Source organism: Meleagris gallopavo, chromosome 9 (genome assembly GCF_905368555.1).
Source record: "Meleagris gallopavo chromosome 9, MGAL_WU_HG_1.1, whole genome shotgun sequence".
Classification (NCBI taxonomy): Eukaryota; Metazoa; Chordata; class Aves; order Galliformes; family Phasianidae; genus Meleagris; species Meleagris gallopavo.
Window position 1 is genome coordinate 14,075,776 of NC_139412.1, and position 27,334 is coordinate 14,103,109.

A 27,334-nucleotide genomic window follows, 5' to 3' on the forward strand; every position below is an offset into this window, starting at 1 on the left:
CACATTCAATGCAAACACAGAAAAGCAGGAAACTCATGGGCTGTGAGAGCCACAGAAACCCTCATGCCTCAGAATGCTTTAAGGAACAGCCTCACACACACATACATACACACACACACACACACACCTCGCATGTGCCAAAGTTTATTTTTCAAAACATTTCTAATGATTGGATATGAGCAGCAATCTTAAAGAAAAACAAAACAATTAACAAGTTGTGAAGTCCCACAGTCAAAATATCGACAGAGCCCACAGCCAACTTTGGGCTTTGGCTTCATTTTCTTTCTTCTTAAGGAAGAAAAGAAGTCGGTAGAATGCAAACCCTCAGTACTTTTCCTGTAAGTTTCCCCTCCAGCTTTTGGACGGTATTTTTCCACACCTTATGTCCTTAGAAAATGAAGCAACTCATGTACAGGAACAGCTGTACAAGAATACATTGAAAAAAGCTTCAACAGCCTAAATGAGAGTAGATCCTTTTCAATAAATATCCAATAAAGGCACAAGCCTGTTCTGGGAAAAAACATCACATACAAAACAAGACCTACTAAGTAAATAGTGGGGGAGGGGGGGGGGAAAGAAAGAAACTATTTCAGAGCCTGCTGCTCCATTACTCCAAAGAGAAATTCTGGCCAAATGTTTGGGAAAGGATGAAGTGTGGGCAATCGTGACGGTACACATTTCAGATAGACCAAAAAAAACCTGATGGTACAACTCTCCTCGTAACTGCAGAAGTTACTGCAATCTCTTTAAAGACCGCATCACCGAGCAGTTCCTTTAATGCAAATATCAACGACAAATCAAAGACATCTGCCAAGTAACAGCAAGCTCTTTTCTCTTCTGAGCTGCCAGTAGATGTACAAATGATCACATATATAGTTTCCATTGCTCAAAAATATAATCTTTAAAATGGAAATAAAAGACCGAGACGCAATGCCTTTAAATGTTGCCCTTACAATACAAACAGCCCAAAACACAAGTGTTCCTTTTTATATACAAATTAAGCACCGATCCACAGCGCTTACTATTCAAATTGCAACCCACCCCCCGCCCTCCCAAATCCCTGCCACAGAAAAAAACTGATGTGGAAACACCCTGTAGTCGATCTCGTAGTCGAGGGTTTTATTGTTAGTTTTTTCCTTCTCCGCTTGCAATGTCCGCTTGGAATTTTTCCTTACACTCATTGCATCACTATGTGTACAGAACTGAGATTTCTTTAGTAAATAGTTTGTCCAAACTTAAAGTCAAAGTCTGTCACTTTGTGGAGACAAAGTTGAACTAGATGTGAAGAGCGTTAGAAAACGCAGCTATTTAAAAAGAGGTTCACTTGTCAAGTCCAAGAAGCCTAACAAGTCCAAGAAGCCTAACGCCATCAACCTTCCCAAACAGCCCAGCCATCTTATTGTACTCGCCATGAAAGGCAGCCCTCCTGCAGCACTGTTGAGTCCTGACCGTCAGCCTCAAACAAACCGCCCAGTACAGCGATGCAAAGTCTTCCTCCTTGTTCTGCCACATGTGGAGTGACATCGCAGATAACTGAAGCATTCAGGGCAGGATTCTGAGCAAAGGAGTTGGAAGACAAAAGGGAAAGCGACATTTATCTCCATCTCTCTTCCCTGTATTACTCGGCAGAACTGCCCCCACCACTTGCACCTGCCATCTCTTCTTCCCAAGGATAAAGCTGAGCTAACGTTTTCACGTACACAGCATTGCAAACGAGACTAAAAGCGGAACTTCGCAGGTCTGCAGGGGGCACTGTGCAGCCATTTCCCTTTTTCCAATAGGAAGCTGTTCTCCGATTGCTTTCCTACAAGGACACTAACTTAAGAAACGTAGTGCTGCTCCGCCTTGTGATTTGCACTGCTACTGCTGGCTGGTCTCATTAGTATCTCCTTTTGCAGCTAAGTCTGTTCATTCTGGATATTCTGAATGCTCTGCAACTATTTCAGTTTTAAAGAAACATACTGCTTGCCAGATATTTATTTGCAGATTTGAATAACGGAACAGATCTTTACTTCAGCAACGCCGTATGAGAGGAGACCTCACAGTTCCTGGTGCTGGAAACTGCCCAGCTGCAGCACTCGCAGCTCCATCATTTCTTATTAGAAATGCTGTGAGTTTGAACTCAAGACTGTTCCATGCTGGATGTATCCAAGGAAGTACCTATCTCCTAAAGAAACAGCCTCCTCAGCGCAGTGATCTCTTCTCAGTAGCATCTGTTCCTCATCACCCAGAGGATAACTACAGGCATCGCAGAATTCATTGCCTTTATACCGTACCATTGTTCAGCCCAAGAGAGCTGGAGGAAAGCTCTTCTGTAATTCAAACTGAAACGCGGAACTGCAGCGTACAAAGTTACATCTGCCAGTAAGTTGGGTTCTTGTGTTTTCCTCTTCTGCTGTCATTTTCATTTAATCATTTTTTAACTGTTTCATTTGACAAGTGTGTTTCTGTAGCATTTCTTCTGCACTGCTGGGACATAATTGAGCATTCAGACAAAGAGAAAGCTCATTTCCGCTACGTGGAAAGCATTGCTCTTCCAAGTTCTTCTCAAAAGGACAGACTGACAGGACTTCCAGGCCAATCCGCATTTATAGCGGGTCAGATTTCTGCAGTTCTGTTGTCAATTACACTCAGATTAACAACACTGTACTCTCAAGGCCCACTTGGGGTATAGAAACAGAAGACTGATTGTTTTGAAAACCCACCTTTCACATTTATCATTTGTAGCATTACAATTGACAGGAGAGGTTTTCCTTGCATTCTGCTCCCTATTCCGTTCACCCATTACTCGCCCATTTCCCCTCCCCCCATTTTGCAATATGCTATCACTTTTCATTGGACAAGAAAAAATACAAGGCAGCATTTTCATAGCCCACCTAAACTTTGGAGAAAGACTTAAATATGCAGGATGTGCCAGAAGCGCAGACAACTGTCTCATCAGCAACAGCACACTTCAGGAATTAGTTCACATACAAAGTATTCTTCTCAAAGCCTCTATTTCTTAAGAAAGCATTTTTGTCTTGAAAATACTACAGAAGGAAAAGATTACTGCAGCATGAAAGAAAACCTTATTTACAAGTTTGCACATATTTACATATTTAAAAATCATTCCTTTTATTCTGATTGCAAGTAGATTCTTGTTTCAGAAAAGGAGCACAAGCACTTCACCAGAGCAAGACTATTTCTGTAAAACTGCCAGTTCTGAAACACCAGCATTATGGCAAAGCTTGCTTTCTAAAAAGTCTGTAAGTTCAAAGGGAAGGGTTTTAACGGGCGCCTTCTCCCCTCGCCCTTTCAAACTGGATAGCTTAACTCTTCTGTAGCTAGCAACCAGAGCTTTAAGTTGCTCTCGTCTGCTGCTGCTTGGGGGATCTACATTCACTGTAACAGGATCTACTCTCCTTTCAGCTGTGAAAGATGCCTTTTGCGGAGAAGACACTCAGCAGAAGTGTGCCTGCTGTCACCTGTTGGAGGCTGTCCACACTGTTGTGACACACTTGTATCCCCTACCCTACGGCAGCCCTTGCCAGAGCCAGGTTCTTTCAATTAGCCGTGATTTCAAGCAGCCGTGTAACACTGGCATCCCAGTGGTGCAATCACTTATTTGACTCTCTGCATTTCTGAGTAAGTAGAGATCTTGTTGATTCACAGCATTTAAAACTCACATTATAAAGGCTGTAGATTACCCTCAGCTATTCTGATGTCAGAGCTGTCTGATTTCACACAATATTGGCATTAGGATAACACAAATATTACTCTATCAGAGTATTTCTTTAAGTGTACAAAAATGCTATTGCTCAGCTTTGAGTTGTGTCTTGGTTACAACAGCCACCTCATTTATGGAGAATAAAGAGTTGACGTTTCCCATCCATTTCTTAACACAATTCACTGAAGAACCAGGTTGCAAAGGAATCGTGTAAACCTCTCAGCTCTGAAGAGAAGAATCCAGATTGTGCCTTCCAAGTCAACCTTCAACCTCTGAGAACACAGTTTTCTTCCAAGCAATCTTGAAATTGGTGAACAACACCATTTCACATAGCAGTGACTGTTATAAACAAGAATCCCTAAAGCACGGCAATTCAAAACAACATTACGTTGCACAGGGAAGAAATAGTCACCCTGTTCATGAATACAGAAATCACAGATTTCCTTCTTTCGTTTTACCAGTATTTGGTTCTTCTCACATCTTGCAGCTTTGGCGGCTCTACATGAACTGTATCTGTAAAACAGGGATTACGTGTTAATGCTGCTTACATAGCACACGGTTACTTACAGGTTCAGAATTTTACATCTGTTCACCTGCCCAGTTACCTACAAGCTGGGTTTTGTCCTGAAGAACATTAAGACCAACATATTTGAATGACAATTCCTTCAGCTTGAATAATCGCTCATTCATCCCTTTTTACCTCCTCACCACAAAGGCCTTCAAAAAGCTTTCCTCATTCCTCTAACCAGCAGGCAAACCCAAGTATCCAGCTAACATCTGAAGAAGTCTACGTGCCAACGCCATTCCCCTTTTCTTAGTATTGACATGATGAAAAACTAACCACAACATTTCTGGATTTTACTTTCCTTCCCACACTTGCATGTTCTCAGCTGCTGAATTTCTTTCTGACCAGCAAAAGCTGATGCCTGACTGAAGAACCCCTCGCTTTCAGATGCAGAAATATATTAAGGAACACTGAGTTGCTTTCACTCAGACTCAAGTTTCAGTGTGGCCTTTCATTTACAAAGAACAGTTCACCTGCGTTCCAGAAACGGGTGCAAAAGGATTTGTTGGCCTTAGACTGGGCTGCGTATATATCACTGACTGGGGTGCCATCAAAGGAGCAGCTCCAATTTGAGGAGGTACCTGCTGGGAGACAAAAAGAAAACAACAAACCCAAAAAACAGTTACATGAAAATTAAAACTAGTGGTATCTTTTTGCACCGTAAACATAGTATAAAATAAGCAGGGAGATGCAGACACACTTTAAAAGAGAAGAGCTTTTAAAAAAAAAAATCTTCCTGTCTAAGATTTAATACCACCTCTTCCACATATGTGGTGACAAAGCCATCTGATTTCACGTACTATTAACTTGATGAGTTATGCAAGTCACAGGGCTGTTTGAGGAATAACGCCTGCCACAAATCCCAGCAGGCACTTAGGTTTTCAGGGACAGAAGACTGTCATAGTTCTTACCATTCCATAGACAGGCACTTGAGGCGTAGTCACTTGGTATGCAACTGGAGCAGGCACCTTCAATCAAGAAAATTGCAGTGTATATTAGATAAGTTCATGCCTACTAGTCAGTCATAACAAAACATTTTTCATGTAATTACTACAACCAACATTCACAAGAAAGTGACTTATATGTCCAGGATAACGTACTCTGTTCTGGAACAGCAAAAGGAGTGAGGACAGAAAATTGTGCAAGGAGGTATTCAGATTGGATATTCTAACCAAGAGAGATGGATTCCAATCTAGTACTACACCTGTCTATGCTCAACCCACTAATTTAAGATGGGGATGGGGAAGCTTGAGGGCAGTATACCATCAGTAGCATCCTACTTTCCCTGACGAGATCTCCAGCAAAGGTAAAACTTACTATGTTCAGCCAGATTTTAATATACTGCAGCCAGGTGCTGCTCGCATAACACATTTCTGATGTCAGCAACACACGGCAAAATATGTGACAAAAAAATGACAAGGATCTCAGTTTTATCAGGTTATGTATGTAGACATGGTGACGTGTGCCCTTCATATTGCTCTGTCTCAATTAGTAGAGATAACGATCTTACTAAGGGAGTGCTGGGTAAAGTATTGTTTTATGAAGGATTCTGAACACTACACATCAATTTGAGAGTTACTATGAACGCCACAGGCCAAGCTGCAACGCTTGGACCTCTCCAGTACTTGGGCACTGATTTTAAAGCTGTTCATAGCTGAGTTAGTTCTTTGCACTGGGAATGGTTGGAATTCCAAGCCAAAGGGGTGAGCAGATGCCTGGCACAGGGCACTCAACATCTAAGACAAGAAAAGTATCACATGTGACCAAGCGAAACAAAAAAAGACTAGACAATTGAAACCCCACAGTGAGCCATATAAACTGATGTTGTATCCTTCTTTCAGAAACAGAAACACATCGGAACTTTTAACATGAAATGTTCCAGAATGTGAAGAAAGGGTAAAAAGATTTGACACGTGAAACTTTTGAGATGTTAAGTACTGCGATCCTCTAACTAGAACATTTGGGTTTCATTTCAGTCCAGTGCTGTCTATTCAGCTGCGTGAATTTTCAGAGAGCATATTTGTATAAGCTGAAGGAAAAAAAGCACCACAGGCAAATCTACTCCAATTGGAAGCACTAAGTCAAATGGCTGTCCGAAACTCATCCTAAGTTTTGCAGCTACTGCAGTCACATGCAACTGAGAGGAACAATTCACTTCCCTCCAAGGCAGCTATATTTCAAGAGAAGTTTGCACTTGTATGAATACAGCAGAATGGGAGACACCTGGCAAGTGATTTAAAAGCATGGGAAAAGCCAGCTGCCTACAGACAGCCTTCCAAGAAGTGAAAGTCTTCACTGAAGCAACTCCTTTAGAGTTATTTTGTGTTGTGTGACTCAGTATTTGTGCACTGTGTTGGAAAAGTGATGACACCACTGTTAAGCATGATTACAAGTCTGAAGTGCTGCTTGAAACAATAATTAAGTTGCCCCACAGGGGTGCAATATCATTTCATATAATACAACTAAAAAGCAAAACACAGCTTTCTTATTTTGGGAAGTGGCCCTGCATGCAGTTTCCCCCCCGCTCTTGTCCCAAGCAGGTTTTGCTATTCTTTTCCAATTGATTCATGCAGGGCAGAAGCATTTCCTGGAACAAAGACCAATTCCAGCAGTACAGAAGTTACCATATGTGGCAGCGTGGGTAAGGGAGCAGGGTTCCATGTGGTCGATGTGCTCGTTTTTGCTTGCCAGTTTGTTCCTCCAGTAAGTTTTTTCTCTGCAGGCTGCGTCCACTGCATATCAGACCTGAAAGGAAACCGTGGTATTAGTTTTCAGACAGAGCCAGAGAGAACAAGAACAACAATGTCACAAAACACACCTTAAGTCAGGCAGGCATTTGAAATCTATGGGTAGTAAAAAAAACTAAAAGATTTAATTCTCTCCTTAACATTTCTCTGCTGCAGCAAGTAGGAAGTCCAAGGGTTCTGTTTTGGGTTGAAAGCTCCTTACCATTTTACCGCACAGTGCAACAGTTCACAAGAATTTGATATAACCACAGGATCTTTTGTAGTGACTCAAAAACACTTAAATGCACAGCAGCTACAAGATAAAATGAACTCAAATGTTAAGGCTGATTATTACGGTGACTGACCACAGACTCACTCTTCCAACACTATTCTTGATAGCAGATTACTTTGATTTGAAACTGTTGTCATGTCAGTGCTGCGAAACTGTGCTACTGCCTACTAAGGAGTCATGTAGGAGTATCCGAAATAGACAGATGCACTTACTTTTTGGATGGAGTTCCTCCAAAGCCAAGATCTGAGAGGGTGGAAAAAACATAGATACGTAAGGCCCAAGTGTTTATTTATTTATTTTAATTTTTTTTTAAATTTTGAGAAGAAAAATCATTTCCTTGTTTGTTTGATTTTTACTGAAAACAAGTTAAAAGCTTCATGCTTACTTCCCACTAGATTAGCGAGAGAAGAATCAAGGTCATTTGCCAAAATTTTTCCACTTGGCTGGTTGGCTGAGGTGGCTCTTTGATTTGGCGGTGGTACTGTGGGTTGCAAAACATCGTCTAGATATTTAAAAGCTAAAAAAAAGAACAGAAAACTAACTCTTAACAAAGGTGACACCGAACTTAGTAAAATAATCTGTCGTAAGCTAGAGAGGCAGAGAACCCTAAGCAACGTTAAGTATTTCTTACACACTGAGGCAAAACATCCTGGAAGCATCTAAGGGGTAAGCAGAAGCATCATTTCTCTTTTATTTCATAAGGAATGCTGTTTGCCTATTGGTAGAGTCTTCAGTTATGCTTCAGCAGTAACTGACAGCATTTCTAAATTAAGCAAAATCCCCCTGAAAGAGCCTCAAGAACAAAGTCGTTCAAGATAGTTTCAAGGCATTCTTGGAACCGCCAGCAGTAATTTCATGGTACTGCTGGCATCTGGAATGTTCACGAGAGTTCCTACACGTTTATAAGGACTTCGTGAGAAAACAGCCCCAAAAGAGATCAGAACCCAGGTTATTCCAAAAGCAAAGCATAGCCACAACTAATCTTGCATTCCTTTAGGTGCAATGCCTCCCAGTGACGTTCAAGAGAACTCACTATCACGCATTAATAATAATAACCAATAACCAAAGTCAGGAGCACTGAAACAGATTAATGTAAGCTTACCCGTTAAGAGACATCCACATGGCCAAAGTTTGTCCCCCCAAAAAGAAAGAGGAAACAATCAGTAAGCAGAAGGAAACGAGTAAGAGCTAAATTTAAATAACTACAATTAAACTGATGGTTTGTTATCAACTTATAAGTGTATTAAGTTATTAACTTCCACACTGCAAGAGCAATTCTACTAACAGATTTGAAAGGTGGGCCCAGGTGAACCTAATGAGGTTCAACACACCAAGTGCAAGGTTTTGCACTTGGACCACAGGAATCCCAGGCATCCATACAGACTGGAAGGAGCAGTCCTTGAGAGCAGCCCTGCAGAGAAGGACCTGGGGCTCCTGATGGATAAAAAACTCAACATGAGCCAGCAGTGTGCTCCTGCAGCTCAGAAGGCAAATGGGATCCTGGGCTCCACCAGAAGAGGGGTGGCCAGCAGGGACAGGGAGGTGATTGTCCCCCTCTACTCTGCTCTTGTGAGGCCCCATCTGGAGTACTGTGTCCAGGTCTGGAGCCCCCAGTACAAGAAAGACAGGAGCTGTTGGAGGGTCCAGAGGAGCCACAAAGATGATAAGGGGACTGGAGCATCTCCCCTATGATGACAGGCTGAGGGAGCTGGGCTTGTTCAGCCTGGAGAAAAGAAGGCTGCGGGGTGACCTCACTGCAGCCTTTCAATACCTAAAGGGAGCCTACAAACAGGAGGGGAATCAACTCTTTGAAAGGATTTATAACAGCAGGACAAGGGGAAATGGTTTTACGACGAGGGAGGGAAAATTTAGGTTGGATGTCAGGGAGAAGTTCTTTACAGAGAGAGTGGTGAGGTGCTGGAACAGCTGCCCAGAGAGGTTGTGGATGCCCCATCCCTGGAGGTGTTCAAGGCCAGATTGGATGGGGCTCTGGGCAGCCTGGTCTAGCATTAAATGGGGAGGTTCATGGCCCTGCATGTGGCAGGGGGGTTGGAAATTCATGATCCTTGAGGTCCCTTCCAACCTGGGCCATTCTGTGATTGCATGCCTGTAGGGTGCAAACTAATCATAAGACAGCTTTTACCACTTGCAGTCCTGTACTGTGGTGCTGTAGATTTTCCCCCAAAAACAGCATCAAAGTCCACATTGATTGCTGAAGGAGTGGCACTTGGAGGAGCTGAATGAAGAGGGAAACCTAAAAAGAGTACAGGGGAATCAGGTACACCCATGAAATAACACCACTCATTTCAGCAAAAACAAAGTCAGAAAAATAAAGAGATCAAATTACCATCAACAGACAGAGGATGATATACAGAGGTACAGGTAGGTTTACGGCCACTGAAGTCATCTTGGCAAAAAGAACAAACAAAGCAAAGATCAGCTTAAGAGAGAAAATGGAAGAATGTGCTCTAAACTTTAGGTCTGCAGTTAAAATTTAAGAACTGCTGGCAAGTTTCAGCAGTGAAAGTAACTTGCCCTCCCCACTATAAAAGTAAAACCAAGTTGCAGTTTGCGAAGTCAACAAGATTTTCAGCAAATAGACAGTTTTCAATGGTCTAGGTTGGGGAAATTGAACTCAAGAAATACGAGTTTAACGAACCACGTTTACTACTGGAACTAATGCACCATTTTCATTTGTTAAGAAAAAGAGCAAATTGGTCCCAACAACACAAAGACTGCACCACCCAGTTTACTAGAAGCATTATCTCCACTTGCAAAGAAATTAGATGCTTTGGTTTTGATTTTTACCACTAAATAGTTCCACTGTGTGTCTGGAGGACAAGCTAGCACTGATGAAAGGGACAGTAGATTTTACAGCTTCTTCAACTGGCTTCATGTCAAAGATGTCCCGATGAGGTGGAGACTCAACACAACCATTTGAGGACGAGAAAGAACCTTGCAGATGCAGAAGTAAAGGAAAGAATACAGAATACACACATAGAGAAGAACGACAGGACAGATGACTGCATGTGAGATGCTCTAAACAAAGCCAAACTGTAGATCTGCCACACAGTGGCCTGTTAGAGATAGGAACTCTGAGTTTTGGATAAAATCATTCACCACCTTCCTCATTTAGGGAAAATAATTTCATTATTGCCAGAGGGAGGGGAGGGGAAAAGGACAGCTCAGTTATCTACTAAAAAAAAAAAAAAAAGCAGCTACTACATCTTTGGCTTCATAAATGTAGCACTTTAATATGGAACTCCAAAGCATCAATTCTGCCTATTGAAATACCAACCCTTCACTGCCTTGTTCCAGTGCTTAAGGCATTTGACATCTCTCCTAATAAATCTTTAGAACAAGCAGGGCTATAATGAGTGCTGTGCCCAAAAAACAGTCAACTCATTTCAGAATGAATTCACAGCTGTTATTCTGGGCAGGCTGCAGGCATGGCCTTTGCTGGGCACACAGGTTCAGTACGTATGCCACAGAAAGTGTTGGTTTGCAGTTTTTATTCTTCCCTTCAGAAACTGCACACAAAATACAAAGACTGCTTTGTGGTTTGTCAGAGAATGATGCACAGAAGTATAGGTAGGTTTATGACCACTGAAATCATCTTGGTAGAAAAAAAAAAACAACAAAAAAAGATCAATTTAAGGGAGAAAATGGAAGAAAGTACTCTAAAAATTAGGTCTGCAATTATAATTTTAAAATTTTCAGAACTTTCAAATTACTTGCTCTGTACTCTGACAGGCTCCAAGATATCTGGATGCAAAAAATTCTGTCTCCTAAACCCTGATTATTTCACTGTGAACTTAATTCAACTATGAACTCATTGGAGTTATTCCTATATTCTAAGGAATCACCCATCAAACCAAAGTCATCACCCAGTCAAACTAAATAAGCTTACCTCCCCAAACACCGCCTGCTGACGTTGCTGTAGCTGCAGTACCCTGTACAGTTGGAACAAACACAGGCTGAAGATCAAAAAGATCACTAGAAAGGTTGGGCATGCTGAAAAGGAACAAAAGAGACACAATATGCATTGTATTCTTGAGTTACACACAAATTCACACTGATCTCAGTTGTTTCTTGTTCACCAGGAGCCAGCCATAAATAACAGTACAAAACAATATATTTTCTTTTAAAGTATTTCTTAACAAGTGATACCAAAAATCCCATCAAAGCTCCAAGAAAGTAAAAGTCACTCTCAAGAACTAAAAGTTGTGAGCTGCCAGATCAGCCTAGCATTCAGGCTTGCTTCAGAAATCTCTCTCACCTATTTGTTGTGGGTGCCGATACTGCAAAGAGGTCAACAGCTGCAGTGGTATTCACACTTTTTCCTGATAAGGTGCTTGGGGATGCTGATGTGGAAGTAGAATTTGATACTACAGAAATCTCTCTTAATCGCTGCTCCTGAAAGTCCAGATACACAGTTTGGAATTTAGTGTTATTAACTTGTTAGCCCTTCAGACTCTTTCAAAAAGAATAGTTCAACTATGTTCCTTAAATAAAAATAAAATAAAAAAGATGACTCAACAACAGCTATTTTTCTACAAAGTCAAGGAAACAGAAAGCTGATTTCAGGTTTGTTTTAACGTAGCCACAAAAGGCTTCACAAAACCATCCTGAAAGCCTCAAGTCTCACCTTGGCATTTAGAGCTGTCTAGAAATAAAACATACTCAAGTGATGTATCTGAGGCTCCCTTCCTTGGGAGAGAGCCAGGCTGATGGCCCCCTGTTCCAAAAGATGCATTTCTCTGCTGTCAGAATCCCTTATAGTCCAAATCAAATCGCCAGAAACTTAAACTGACGTGTCTCTAAACAGTATCTATGAGGTGTTACTCGTCAGCAAAAGATAAATCTAGCTTGTTTGTTCAATTAGTTTTAGGTCACATCCCTCGGTTACAGTGTGTCAAGTCACAGTTTCCTAGCACGTTCCTCAAGTAAAAGAAATTCAGTCAGTTTGTAAGTTTCTCACCCAACTCAAATGCATTTCCTATTAATCCATTTAACTTGTCAGTGACAGCAGCTACAACTTCTACCACAACAGAAACAGCAAAGATAGATAGATAGTTCTGATAGAACTTCCAAGGGAAAAGAAAAGAAAATCACAAAATAACCAACTAAAACAGCTGCATCCCAGTACCAGCCAAGATTTTCTAGTGAAGCAGCTCAACAGTGAGTAGCAAGGGACACTAAGATTACCACGTGTATAGATACACAGACGTGTATGTATAGAATACCTTAAGTGCTTGCAGTCTAGCTTGTTCCTCCTCCAATGCCTGCTGCTTCTCTTTCTCATCCATCCTGCTCAATGACATCCCAGTGTTGGCAAGCGTGGAAACAGCACAGGAGAGAGCACTAGCCCTAAAAAAAAAAATAGCAGGAAGTTTTTATTAACCAAAGTCAGCCAGGCACAGATCTCACAGTTTAAGCATTAAGTGGCTCAGTTAGTTGTGCTACTCCCCTACCACCGCAGTCTTCTCTTACCTTGCTGTCTGGTACAGAATAATAGAATTATTGAAGATGGAGAAGACCTTCAACATCAAGTCCAACAGCAACCCTGACCTACCCAGCCCCATCATGTGCCACACGTGGCAGGAGTACACAGGATTACTCCCCCAGGTTTCTGTGGTAGGAATTGTCAAGTAGCTAATATGAATAGAAAACTGCTATGTTTGCATCACATTGAGTAGAGTTCAGTTCTGCTCCACTGAAGTGGCAGAGGCACAGAAAGCTTGCATGGGGGTGGCCCACGGTAGAACAGCGCAAGAAGCAACACATGAAAGTTCCTCCTGCTTTAATGGAATACTGCCATAGAAAATCATCAGATACTTGCAAAAAAAAAAAAAAAAAAAAAAAAAGAAATCTGAGGCACAAGACAGCTACTCAGGAATGTACCTTACACTGATTCCTTCCTTTATCAGTCTGTACACATACCTAAGAGTGTTCCCCCTCAGATTGTATGTATATATTGGTTTACGCCAAAACCTAATCTCTTGCCCTTCAGTCAAAACACGTTCATACATACCAATACTCTTCCTGACAGAAATAATTCCTGTCAGCACAAAGTATCAAAGCTCATTTGGCAATTCTGAGACTGAAGAACTTTCATAGGCAGGTTAAGGCATTCATGACTGACAAAGTAAATAACTGGCAATGAAGACAAACACCAGCCTATCAGTAAAAAGCCTTGAACTCCAAATACCATACAAGTCTTACGAGCCAAAGGATTCAAACAAAGAAGTGCAAGGAATAATATACCAAGTCTCAGCTCAGTGGCTTATTACAATACAGCAACATAATTGGCAGACACAAGCACACATCTAAGGAGCAAGTGCAATGGAACTCTCAGACTATTACTCACCAGATACAACATTTATACCGTCTAGGAGGATAGAGTTGGAAGCGAATAAAATTCAAGAGGAGAACCTCAATGACTGAATCCCCAAACTTCTTAGGACAGTGACAACAAATCTTAAGTAGAGGCATGGGTGCCATTCATTGGGAGCTCACCTGCTGGCAGCGGAGACTTCTTTTGTTTTCCTTCCCTCCAGAGAAGCCAAATGCTGCTCCAGTGCTTCAAGCAAGCTGCTGGGTGCCTAAAATTAGAGTATTTGTGAAGCTCTGCTTCTAGACAAGGCCCTCTTGTTTAGTACACAGATGAGTTTTCCCATCAACTAAGAACCAATATGACCACTTCAATGATAGCACTTTGATTCATTCATCCTGCACAACTGTTCTACCTACCCAGCTGTGGTTCTTGGCTTCTATCAGGAACGCTTGACAACAGGGCATGAGATTCAATTACAAAAAAAGCAATCAAATTCAGCCTTATCCCAACAATACAGTCTCAGTCAGGAGCATCTATTCAGCACAAGATGACACAATAACCCAACCCAATTTCACTCTTTGGCACAGCAAAACATAAGAAACTAGAAGTGAAAGATCACTTCAAATTAAGCTGCAGAAACTCTCCCCTCCCTCCCCCCCAGAACAGTGTCACCTAGGAGAAGATTTCAAACATTCAATGTTCTTCCTCAATTTAAAAAATTCTAAAAACAGACTTAACTCCATTTAAATCCAGCAGAAAGTCAGGCAATAGAACACACTAAACACAAGGTGAAAGCTTAGGAAATGCAAACAAAATTTAAAGGGAACAATGTCTATGAACTTACAAAGATGCCTGAGAACACGGCAACGACGTGCTAAAACCTACCTGTATGGAAAAATATATTCTATACCATTTTTGCTTTGTTTTGTTTTTCCAACTCTCTAACTCATCCCTCTCCTCAACCATAAAGTCCCCACAACAACAAAACAGTACCTTTCTACACACTTGCTCATTGTTGAGGATATTCAACACAGGTGTTTTTTGTTTTTCTTTTTTAATTTATTTGAGCAAACAGAAACTTAGTTTTATAGCAGAAAAGATGCTGGAACTAAAACAGGTATCATGACCTGATAAATTTGCTTTTTCTGACTCAGACTTGCTTCCCCTAACCAAAGCCATGTCAGACTGACATCCACACAGAGGAGTGGCTGAGTTGCATTTATAAAAAATACAGTCCCAGCTACAAATAGAAAGGAAGCAACAACATAATGAAACAGGACATCTACTAAGGACAGTGATATTCTCTTTACATAAATTGGCAGAAATGGACAACATCATTCAGAATCAAGGAAGGAAACAAAAAAAATTTACACAGCAGCAATAGTAAAAATTTCTCAAGAGAAATTAATTGCTCTCAGGAACAGCTTAGACAGACACTAAAATATGGACATCCACGCAAGAAATCTAAGTATTTTGAACAAACAAACAGGTAAATACGAGTGACCAGACTATGAACAAAAGGCTATCATTACAAGTTGTCATCCATCATCCTGTCTGAACTCACTGGTGCTGCAAGCACAGCAAAAACTGACATTTTTTTCTAAGTCCAAAACTAAGAAATGTCAGGGAATTGTTTTGAATTGGCACAAGAATGATGTAGAATTACTCAACCTAATTAAATGTCATGAAATTTAGTATGGAGTGGAATTGGACTGATTCACAGACGATGGCACTGAAATTGCCAGAATTCACAAGATGCTGATACCCACCACCACATTTCATAGAACTGCCTAAGTGCTTGCAATAAAATAACTGAGCTATTAAGAAAAAAAAGTGTTCCAGCTGTAACTGGGAAAAGTTTTGCTCACTAAAATTTTAGAAATAAAGCAGCAAAATTAAACTTCCTGTTCTCAGTAAGTCAGAAAAAGCCCTATGATTTGAAGACTTTTATAACTTCTTGGCTAACTGTGCAAGTGAGCACACACTAACCCAGCATGCAAGCTCTTGTCATCTCTGAAGTATCACCTCACACTTCAGTATGTTCTCATTAGGGAACACAGGCCAGCTGAACATACTGTACTAGTCAGAAGAAAGATGCTAAGATCAAACATAACAAAACATTACTCTGCTGTGTTCACTCATTTCTTGCCCTGACTCTGCTGGCTATGGTCATTTTTTTTTTTTTTTTCCTACTGCAAAGGGCTACAAGTTCTTTGCCAGGGGAACACGAGTTGCTAAGAGCAAGTATGAGATGTGTACATGTGGCAAGATGCTTGTGCCTTATAAGTCAATTAATCCTTTGTCATAAGACAAAAAGCAGAATGTCCAAAAAAAAAAAAAACCACAACACCTTTATCACTTTAAACAATCCAAAAATAACAGCTGCAAAGTTAAGCACCAAGTATACATGATCCAAGGGAAAAACGCATAGCTGCATTTCCTATATATAAGTCTATGGAATAGAATACATTCAAGATGATTGCTATAGTACATACCAGTCATAAAAAATGTAGAGGACAAAATTATTGAATGATATCAGCATGATACGTACACTGACCTGAGTAAGATCTGGAATGTCCCCCTGATCGATTCCAACTTGCTGGGTTTACAAAAAAGGAAAAAAAAGTACATTATGCTTTATGCAGTGGCAGTGGAAATAAAAACAGAGGTCTGAATGTTTTACAGAAGCTAACAGACTAAAATGGTTATTAGTCACTTTCTGAATTAGTATGAGTTTAGTGAAGAACACGTCTTAGAATCTGACGTACGTTGCTTTGCATCTAAAAGCAAAGCCAAGCCAAGCCTTTATCCACCCTTTTTTTCCATACAGAAAATCTAATTGGGAGCATTAGAAACATCTGCATTGCTTACTGGAACTACTTCTCCACTTTGAGCAGTTACAGTAAAGAACAGCACTGTAAATACACTAACAGTTCATTCTGGACCATTCATCAAATTTACAATAGCACTTGGGAAAGCTGTTATTACATTGTTTGGCTAACGAAAAAGATGCCTGAGAATCTCACTTCACATTACTCAGAGTAACTGGAGTTTAACATGCACTATCTGGGGAATTACTCTCTGTATAACGAAGGTGATGTTACAAAATTATGAATATAGACTGCTGTTGTAGTACAGTAGCTTGGAATTTATCTTTTCATAGACGTTGAATTATTTACCTCTGCTACTTTGAGGAATTCTGACAGTTTAGTCATTCTGGATAGGAATTTCTTGTACATATCCAACCCTTCTTTACACTGGTTCTTCTTCATATCAAAATATTTTTCTGAGGATGCAAATAAAAACACTTTTGTAAGCTAACACCACCCCAGCAAAGACTGGTACCATCATATATTATTATACATGTAAATTTGATACAAGCTTCAGGGATAGAGTAGACAGTGGTAACAAAGCTGTTCAAGCTGACATGAATTCCTGTTACTGTTATAATAAAGCACTCAGCAGAGAGGGGAACCATTTCTGAGATTCAACGTCTCAGAATATAACACAAAGCTTGACAAACATGGATGCAAACACATGCAATTATTAAATTAGACAGTTCAGGTAATATTCTAAGGAAGTCACCTTACTAGCTGAAAATGATGCAGACATCATATTCTTGTCTACATATTCTTCTACGTATTTAGATCCTATATTAATATGTTTTGTTGTTTTTAAGTCAGCCTAATATCCAAAAGACATCAAAATGATCACTAAAGCAATTCATGCACTGAACTGATCTGCAAAAATAAAACAAAGACCCAGCAACTACAGCCTTCACTCTTCTTGTTTTGCTCCAAGTATCTACAGATATCTCAACAAGAAAAAAAAAAATAGTGGACTAACAAAACAAACTGATCAGGTGATGTTTCATTCAGAAATTTGTTTAATAGCCATTATTAGGCTTACCACTCTTGAGCAAAAAAAACACACATGCCACATATGAAGCTTGTGTAGACTCAAATACCAGCTAGAAGCAAATAGGCAAACTATAAAGAAGGTATGGGAAATCATAAGTCAGTTGTGCCGCGTGTGCACATTCAAGAACGTCCAACACTCAAGCCCTGCTAACTGTAACAGGCCAGCAGTGCCTTTGTTTTCCTCTCACAGTCAGCCTCTGACTTCAATCTATGTTTCAGGTCATATTCTTCAGGTAAAAGCATATATTCAAGCATCTGACAGTTGCGGTTAAGATGTGTTTTGCTGTTAACAATTACACTAAACAACTTACTAGCTATTATAGTCAGAAGTTGTCTGCTCTTTATTTTGCTCAACAACTCGTGTGAAAACGAAAATTTAAAAAAAAAATTGTCACATACCTAAAAGATTAATAATCCCCTCATTGTATGCTGCAAAAAGTCTAATGGAATCTTTGAAGAGGAGCATAAAGGCAGCATTTATAACACCATTTGTTAGTTCATTTGGATTTGCCTGTGTAGAAAGCAACAAGAAAGTAAATTAGTACTTAATAAAATAGTACAACTTACTTCAAAATGAGAGACTGTTACTTAAAACTGAGCCTCAAGTACTTACATCAAAATCAAGGAGTGCATCATGCTGGTTCTGTATGATGGGAAGGGTTTTCAGGAGCTTTTCAGCATTCATGGTTCTCATTACTCCATCTATCCTACAGGTTAAAAGACATGTTTACAGGTCACCAAGAAACCTTAGCAATATTATGCTGTTTCCACACTATTAGATTACTTTAAATGGTCAGAAAGATACCATGCACGATAAGCTCAAGAATAACCAGTATTTCCCCCCCCCCCACACACACACAAGAGGCTAAACAAGCAGTAAAATCTCTTACCCTCTTTTCATTTTGGTGAAGTCAACTGCTACAAGTCTGTATGAAAGTGCTTTTTCATTCAAGTATCTGCTATACCGCCTAATGAAGGTAGACATATCATAGCCTAAAAGTTAAGTGTTTGTAGGTTAGATATTTCGAAGTGATGCAGTTTCCTCCAAGTTCTTTTCAAGAACTATTCTCCTACTAGACCATTTTACATCAACAGTGATGTGAGCAGCGCTTCACAGACTTATTCCAGGGCTTTGAGATTCACTATTTTCCTCTTTGACATGCACAATTACAGCTTCTTCCCAGCTTGCTAAGATTAGAAATGCATTCCTTGCAACTATGACAATAAATGCCTACAACACAAAGAAGTAGGCATAAACCAAGCAGCTCTCATTACAACGTTCTAATCTGAAATGAGACTGAAAACATACTCCTAGTGGAACACTGAGGCCTCTGGTAATTTATCTCACCATCCATGCACCTTAACAGTTCACATTTACTTCTGAGATACTGAAGTGCAATCAAAGTTCAAAAAAGATCAGTGTGCTGACATTCATAAGGTCTACTCTACATAGTGCAAGTTTACTATTTCAAACTTACAGCTCTGTAAGGATGATACACACCTTACAGGCAAACTTTAGTACTCAGTTAACTCAATTTCACCTTCTTGGGATACACGCTTGGTCAGATATACAAATCATAATACTCTCACCTAAATGTCACTTGTCTCCCAGGGTACACAACACAGGTACCAATCACAGAGCAAAAAAGCAATTAAAGATCCTTACCCTGCATGGCACTTTTGTCCAGGTAGTTATTTAAATTGAACAATGTGTTTCGAGATGCAAGATACTGGATAAAGCGCTGTTGGTGGAAACAAAAGTGGAGTCAAATTTTTGTTGCAACAGTCAAAACATGCAGGCATGTTGCAAGAAAACTAAATTCATAATTGATTCTAGTAACCTCCAACAACAGATACTAGTTCAAGAGTCAGAAAACCTTGAAACTACTGATCAGCAAAATTTCTAACATACAAAATAACGTATTTGGTAAAAGCATGACTTAAAAGAAAAAGACGTGGCTGCCCAGGCAGAAGGGGAGCAGGCTGGGTTAACTTCATAGGTTTAGAACAGCCAAGCTAGAAAATGCAAAGTGAGAGTTCCACCTAAGTTATGAATTCCCACACTTCTACTACAGCCGAACAAGTCAGAGACAGGTTTCTTTCCTTAAGTAACAACATAATTTACAATAATGCTACTGGAACTGTGGTAAAGAGCAGCACTCGAGTTGGTATAATTCAGATTTACAACATACTGATCGGACTAAAGAACATTTAAGTTTTGAAAAATAATATAGTTCAACAAATAATAGAAGAGTAGGAAACAAAACATTTAGACAGCAAGGTGTTTTAAACATTTTTCTTTCAAGTTGCCCATATAACTCCAACAATTGCAGCTTCTGTGCTTTTTAGCTTCCTGACCTATGTTTGAGTCCATAAACAGTTACAATCAGTAGGACTTATGGGGTTGGTTACACCTTTGATCTGAACCCCCAGATGCATCTATGCAAAGGTAAGGAACAGCTTCAGTACAGACATAAAAATACAGCTCTTCTCTGCTGTAAAATGTTACACGAAAAAACGATACCAATTGCTAACCCAGGACTCTAAGCTTCAATTTTTCTTATAGTTCAACATTGGATTTTATTGTTTTGGTTTTTTTTTTCCTTCACATTTCAGCATGCAGGCATCAACTGTATTAAAAGAAAAGAGCAAAATACATGCAGTGATTTACAACATTCAGTTTAGCTTTGTAGTTGCAATAAGCAGTGCCTTCCAAGCAGTAAATTTCACTTCAGATTATCCCCTAATTTCAACCTACTACCTGTTGAAATATAAAAACCACCATTAAAGAGGCCTTTACAGAACTAATTACATCTTACCTCATTTCCATACATCATGAGGTGGTGTGTTGTAATTAGAGCTTTGAACACTACAACCCAGCTACTGTTTGCAGTTCTCTCAAAGAGCGTGTCTGCCAGCTGTGGAATATTCACATTCATTTCATTTGTGCACTGTATTAGATCTATATTTAAGAAGGAAATAAAAACAACACAGCATTACAATGAGTTACACACTCCAAGATTACCAGATTTTGTAGTTTTCCATAGAGGATTCATACTGTAAATTTTAACTTCAGTTCTTCATTTAAGAAATAACTGAACTATTTTTCATTTCCAGCTCAAACTCGCTGTATTTTGGCAAAAGACTTCAAGTGTGAATTTAAAAGCATTTCAACATTTTAAGGAGTCCCAATATCTCACAAAAAAAACCCTGCTCCAGCAGATACTCTGTGCCCAAATTACTGTTCAAAAGCCAATGCAGACACAGAAGTCATTCCATCCAAACAAAACTGAAAAGTTGAGAAGAGTGGGAAAGCAGAGATACCTCCTGAGATCAAGAAGCAGCAAGCATTCGAGAACTTTGATCTTAGCCTGAGAACTGACTCACCTGGCAGCCAGATGCTGCAAACCTGAACTAAGCCTCTTTTCTATGAGATTTCAGAGGAAGAATCGGCTCATACCCATCTTTCCATACAGAGAAAGTGACCCAATCACCAACCTGCTGAGCATATTGTGGGGGACCACAGCAGGTCTCAAGCAATTTGTGTCAAAGACTGATCATAAACTCAACAGTTAAACATTTACTAGGAAGAACAGAGAGCTTCAGATCTCTGCCTGAGTACCGGAACAAAACCAGAGCACGCTCCAGCAGACACCTGGGGAAAAAGGTACTGCTGGGAAGGAAGCAAGACTGTTCTAACCCCCCCTCAGGACATACACATTTCATTTAATTCCTTGTGAGCTAGCTTGGTCTCAGGTGTGATCAAAGCACAGCTCAAGGACTGGGCAAGGTGAGTACTACAAACACCTCATTTGAAAACCTTCCTCTTATTGAAGGCAAGTCCCTGAGCAGGCTGCTGAAGCATTACTGAGCATTACTGCTCATGTGGTTCTTCTGTGCAAGTGCTTGAAGGCCAGCACCCAGGTACTGACAGTGAGGTGTCAACACAGCCAGCTTCTGATGTCTATCTTAAGCTATTTAAACATTTTTACCTGTTCTTGTGCACAGAATATATTACAGATGTACCTTGACTATAAATCTGTTTAAGGATCACTAACGTTTACTTTGAGTCATTTAATGACAAGAGTAACTTGGAAAGTGAAGAATTTTAGAGAGCCTTCTGCTTCAGTAAGATACAGAAAACACAAATTGCTTACTGATTCCACTTTGATGTCAAAAGTTTCAAAACAGGTAGAAAACATTCAAGTCGGGGTGAAAGTTTTCATCCCAACTATAAGTAACACAAACTCTGAAATAACTATACAAAAAGAAGAGCTCTAAAAAGAAGTTTGAAATAAGCTCCACATCAAAACTTTATTGTTAAGTATTAAAATACGCCTCTGTCCAAATTCTCAAAAAGGAAGTCATTTGGCAGACACTTCTCCAACTTTTGGCTGTGTCATCCTCAGACACTGTGCCAAATTTTAAAATATTTTTAGGATTTTGGTAAACCCAAACAATCCGCAGACAGTTACTGCTCCACGTAACAAAACAAGTTCCCATTCCAACATCTATACATAGGAAAAAAGTCAGTTTTAATTCAAAAGCTTCATCTCTTGAACAACTTTGTTATAATGTTTCTAAGTAATTATCTCAAAGCACATGAAGGTAAGTAAGTCTTCCTGAATCCATTCTGTTTATAAACAAGTATTATTAAGACCGTTGCTTGCTTTATCACAGCATTTTTTATATAACTGAAGGGTCTATAACTAGCAGAGAAATGCTGCAAGTTGTAAGCTGAGAATAGGAATTACCAAAAAAAAAAAAACCAAAAAAAAACCAACAGCAACAAAAAAAACACACCCACCCACAAACTATACTGAGCAGTATCTGTAACATTACTAAAAGGTAACAATTAACGAAATTCCGTTAAACTGTTGAGGTCCATGACTACATAGAGAGCCTAATGAAAACAGTATTCCTGCACAAAGCTCTCCTTCACAAACAAATCACTTTTACTATTCAGTAACTCCACTGAAGAGACTGCTTATCAAATAAGTGGGACTTGAAGAAAAGATGTAACTTAAACTTTTGCTCTCCAAGACAGAAACAGCAGACAGACAGATTATATCATTCATATTTTACTGGAGAGATTTTTGTTTCACACAGATTTCAGCCCCATCTGCAAGTCTTGTCTTCCTTCAGACAAGGTCTACCAACAGATGTTCCAGTAAAGCCTTCGATGATGAGCACCTGGGAGATTTCTTACATACCTAAGATCGACAGCAAACTCATGCTTAGAAGTGTTACTCTATCAAGATGTGAAAGAATTCTACTGTTAGCAACTATACCAAATGCTCTAACTGATCAACTCTCCTTAAACTGCTCATTCATTTAAAAGAATTAAAAAAAAAGGAAAAAAAATAAGGCTTATTCCATTGTAATGGTTTATGGTGATAAAAAGGCAGCCTGGTGTCAACCTTCAGAAGGGAGTCAATGCCTTCTGCTTTCTGAGAAGGCTGGAAGTGCTTTTCTATCGAGTGACAACAACAGAGCAGAAGTTGAAAAAGCCACGTGTATTTGGGAAGCTCGTGCCGCTGGATTCCACAGGACTTCACGTGATTTAGAAATACAGGTCCAGTACTCCGTGCAAGAGCTAGTGAAGTTTTCCAGGATGACCAATTTGCTTCTGGAATATGTGAGCCCAACCACTTTAGGAATTCTGCATATGAAATGCTACTCATAGCCTGATCCAAGCTGTGCTTGAGGTTACGGGACCTGAGCAAGAATAGAACAGAGTTCAGAAGTATGTTAACGTCACACAGAAAAAAAAAATTAAAGTCATCTGACCTTAAAGCAGAAGAGGATTTCTGTACAGGATTTCAAGCAGCCTGGAAGAGCTGTGGAAATCTTACTGCCTGGAAGAGTACAAAGGCTATCTCCTCCACAGCCCATCTGAAATACTGGCACATCATCTCCAAAGCCACACAGGTCTTCAGAGAGCAGCATGCACAGATATGCCATCAGCCCTTCAGAAACTCCTCAGTCCAGCACTAACAAAAACCTGACATTTTTCAACTTTCAAGTAAGGAAGTCATCATTTTCTTAATTCAGGAATACTCCTTTCAAGACAACTATCAATACAGAAGTTAAGACAACTACAACTGCTCAATATCCCCCTAATTTTTCCCTTCCGTCACAGGACAGAAGCTGCTCCATGAATGGCAGATAGAAGATTAGAGGCTAATTTTCCTAACCTTGGAGTCTTAATAAATAAATAAAATGCATTTACTTTTTGGAAGTTGCTTGTAAAATAAAACGAATCCTTAGGCAGACTTTCTCAATGCAGCTCATAAGGTTTTGTTTTAAAAAGCCTTAAGCAATTGCTACATTAAATGTGCATAGAGAGACAGATATCAACATCAGCTGTGTTCTGGGCTTTTTTTCTTCAGGTCAAATTGAAATTCAGGGACTAGATGACCCTTAAAGGTCCTTTCTAACTCAAGTGATTCTATGATTAAAGACAGACACCCTCCTGCCTGGGGGAGCATTTGAGATAGTTTCTTCGTGTTCTATCACAACATACATATCTCTAACCAGCAGCTGCCAGCAGTTCTAAGCTCTAGCTGCCAGAAGTAAGATTGGCAGACAGAAAACACCCCAGAACTGTGACAGTCAGAACGTGACATGATGGGCAAAACACGAATCCGCAATGGCTCAGTGGAGACCTGAACTTTCACCTGAAGTGAAAGGCTTAACAGCCTAGTTTTTTTTACATAACAGTTTTGAAGTAACTGAATTATCACTTCTAAGAATATTTCTAAGCCTGCATCCATATAGCAGTTATAAGTTTATATGAACATCAACTGCTTTCCTCCCATGTGTCAGTTAAGTGGGCTATATACAAGTTATAAGGAGAGAAACAACTCCAGTTTTATTGTGCTCAGTTGAACGTTTAATGCAGCATTCGTTTGGAGATTTGTTTTCTAAACTTTGGTCTACACCCAAGTACACAGCAGCTAACAGCTCAGCTACAACTTTTTTTAAATAGCTTTCCCATAGTTACCAGGAAGAGATGTCACCAAAGGAGCAGCTTCCCCCACCCCACTGCAACACTAACTTTAGAAGACTGTGTGGCACAGCAAGAGAACCGACATACCAGGGAAGGGGAGACAAGATTCCCAAGCGCTCCACTGAGGAAGATGAAGAAACATCACATAATGCTTTGTTTTATCCTAAAATATTACAAAATATTACAGAAATAGATCTTCTGACTTATTTAGGACACTGTGATCTACTTTAAGAGAAAAAAAAAAAACACATATGAAATATTCCCATTGACACTGCTTAGGTTTCTTCTCCTCTTTAAGAAGAATGGAGCTTTACTATCCAGCAACAAGCAGTCAGATAAAACTCAAGCCTCCAAATAATCCCAGTCCACACTCCATGTGCAGAACGCCTTCCCACTTACACCCTACCATAATGTTCAAGCTTTCTTTGCCAAGGAAATTGGGCAGTAAGGGGATTTTTAAGAATTAATCTGAATGGAGTCTGGAGACAGGTACTACTCCGCGATCCTCAACACAACTGTCAACTCTCAAAACATGTTTTTTAAGCAGCAATTACAAGTAATACCAGATGGAGCAGCGTTTCTAATGACACACACGTGTGAGGACACTAAGGTACAACTAGCAGTGCTTTGCATTAAATCCAGGTTATGTTTTATTCCATGTTTTACTTAACTTGGAAAGTACTTGCATTGTGGCTTTGAAACTATATTGTGTGACAGACTACAGTATTTGAACTTATATCTCATCTGTCTGCCTTTAATACAACTAAGTTTTGCTTACAGATGGACAAGAAAAGTTATCAGTTAGTGCCACGCAAAGTCTTGCGGATGTTAGAAACAAAGCAACCCAGTGTGCTCAGTGAAGGTGGGAGAATGGCATTTATTTTATTTTTTAACTCCTTTTGCAGAGGTACTTCTGGTACCACGTTTCCCATCTTTTTTGTCCACCTCACAGAGCCCCTCCAATTCAAGATACATTGTTAGCACAACAAGCTTTTTCTTTACTTCAGACAAAAATGATAGAAAACAAGTTACATCAAAACACAGAACTCGTGGCACGGGAGGACCTTCAGGAGACTGAGAGGTCTGAACAGACTTGTATCAAGAGACATTCAGAAGAATGTCACAGCACAAGTTCATGCTGTTCTCATGTTACGCAGTTCTTCCACCTGTCCATTTTCTTATTCTGTAAGGGTAACTTCTAGTGAATGACATGATTTTCAACCAATGAATTACATCTTCTAAGCTTCAGAAACTTTTAAACTATTGAGCAACCACTTCCTGGCTTCCTGCCATGATGCCATTTCTGACCTTAAGGGTTACCTTGCAAAACTGTTCTACCTCAGGCAGAAAACAAGATAAAGCGATGTTCCTTTTCATTATACCGCTCATTACTCAGCTTTGAGGCTTTCAATTTCAGCCTGGTAGCTGCAATATTTACCTCTCCAGCCGGCTTCCACACATCCAGATCAATAAGAAATACATTTGCACCGGCTGTAACTATGTGACCTACATCCAGAGCTCTCACACAAGAAGCCTATTTCAACAGACCCGCGCCGCAGCAGAGCCAAACCGCCCCCAAACTCCTACAGCCTGAACAGCACTCTCCTTAGCACCATCACCCCAAAGTCCCACCCGCACCCGTGCCCTGGAGGTGACCTGTGCCCAGCTCCACATCCCCTCCCCGGTGTGAGCACACAGCGTGCACAGCTCACCGCGCTTTACACAGCCGCTGCATGCTACAAAGTCGGAAACGTTCAGCGCAGGTTTGAGCAATCAAAGACTAACTAAAATCGAAACAAACCAACAACTCCGATGATTCCGTAGATATCGGAGGCAGCTTCCTGCACTTCGTGGCACACGAGTTGTTTTAGCATTCAATTTACGCGTAAAAGCAGTAGCAGAGCAGTCTCGTTTTGGAGAGATGTGTTGGATCCACCTTCTCCCAACCCCTCACCTCACTCCAAGCCTTTTAGCAAAGCCCTAAGAACACTACGACACGCCACTACGAACGGCCGCATCCCACCGGAGGCGCAGAGAAGAAAACCGAGACCCGAAGCTCCCGGCAGCGATGCCGCACGCCAGCCGCTGCTCCCCACGGCAGTGCCTACAGGCGCTGCTCCAGCGGGCACAGCGCTCCCGGTTCGCCTATTTCCGCGGACGGTACAAAACTCGTCCGTTCCACGTGGAAGCCGCTCCGGCAGCGCAGCCCGGCCCGGCAGCCCGCCCGGCGCCCCTCGGAGCCCCGCCCGCCGCAGGCCTCGGGACAGCCGTACTCACAGTCCAGGTGCTTCTTCTTGGGGCCCATCACTTCGTGGGTCGTGGCCTTGCAGACGGCTTTGGCCACGGCCGAGCCGGTGACGCTGTGCTGCGCCGCCGTGATGCGGTCGGTGATCGACTGCCCCGACATCGCGGCGAGGCCGGGCGGCGGGAGCGGTTCCTCGGGGAAGGGCGGCGAGGAGGAGTCCTCAGAGTGCCGCGGCCGGGGGCGGTCCGCGGTGAGGCCGGCTGTCCGTCGCTGCGGACCACGTCCCGGAGGAAAGCGGCCGGCTCCGCCGTGCCTCCTGCCGCGGGCTGCGCTGAGGCTTTCCCTTTCACATTTCCACTCCCAGACAAAATGGCGGCGGCGGCAGCATCAGGTGACCGCACGCCTGCCCCGCCCCGCCCCGCTCCGGCGGGCTTCGGGCTGTGCCGTGCTGCGCCCGCGGGGCGTGAGGTGAGCTGGGCCGACGCCGCGGGAAGCGGCTGCGGAGTGAGCCGGGGTTGAGCGAGACGATCC

General features: G+C 41.0%; 1 protein-coding gene across 7 annotated transcripts; it reads right to left on the reverse strand.

Annotated features, from left to right (window-relative positions):
* Window positions 1-128: 128 nt before the first annotated feature.
* Window positions 129-27,206, reverse strand: LOC100538586 (phosphatidylinositol-binding clathrin assembly protein). 7 transcript variants are annotated; one of them, XM_085230967.1, is made up of 21 exons: window positions 26,836-27,206; window positions 20,366-20,508; window positions 19,213-19,288; window positions 18,437-18,539; window positions 18,160-18,253; window positions 17,946-18,057; window positions 16,806-16,912; window positions 16,178-16,225; window positions 13,809-13,894; window positions 12,536-12,659; window positions 11,569-11,705; window positions 11,200-11,303; window positions 10,098-10,244; window positions 9,637-9,696; window positions 9,433-9,543; window positions 7,675-7,791; window positions 7,502-7,532; window positions 6,896-7,016; window positions 5,183-5,239; window positions 4,745-4,852; window positions 129-4,219 (listed from the first exon to the last, which is right to left on the reverse strand). In XM_085230967.1, the coding sequence occupies exons 1-21, from the start codon at window positions 26,963-26,965 to the stop codon at window positions 4,205-4,207; spliced, it is 2,031 nt and encodes a 676-aa protein (XP_085087093.1). In that variant the 5' UTR covers window positions 26,966-27,206; the 3' UTR covers window positions 129-4,204. The 7 variants fall into 7 exon arrangements, with proteins under 7 accessions (XP_085087093.1, XP_085087092.1, XP_085087095.1 ...); XM_085230966.1 differs by having other exon boundaries at window positions 4,745-4,855; XM_085230969.1 differs by having other exon boundaries at window positions 16,184-16,225; window positions 26,836-27,205.
* Between the last annotated feature and the right edge of the window lie 128 nt (window positions 27,207-27,334).

Coding starts and splice junctions, on each gene's coding strand:
- LOC100538586 (XM_085230966.1), bottom strand. CDS start 26,965: ATGTCGGGGCAGTCGATCACCGACCGCATCACGGCGGCGCAGCACAGC. Junction 13,895..16,177: donor CAGATCTTACTCAGGTCAGT/GTACGTATCATG, acceptor CTCTAATTTTAG/GCACCCAGCAGCTTGCTTGA. Junction 5,240..6,895: donor TACCCACGCTGCCACATATG/GTAACTTCTGTA, acceptor TCTTGATTGAAG/GTGCCTGCTCCAGTTGCATA.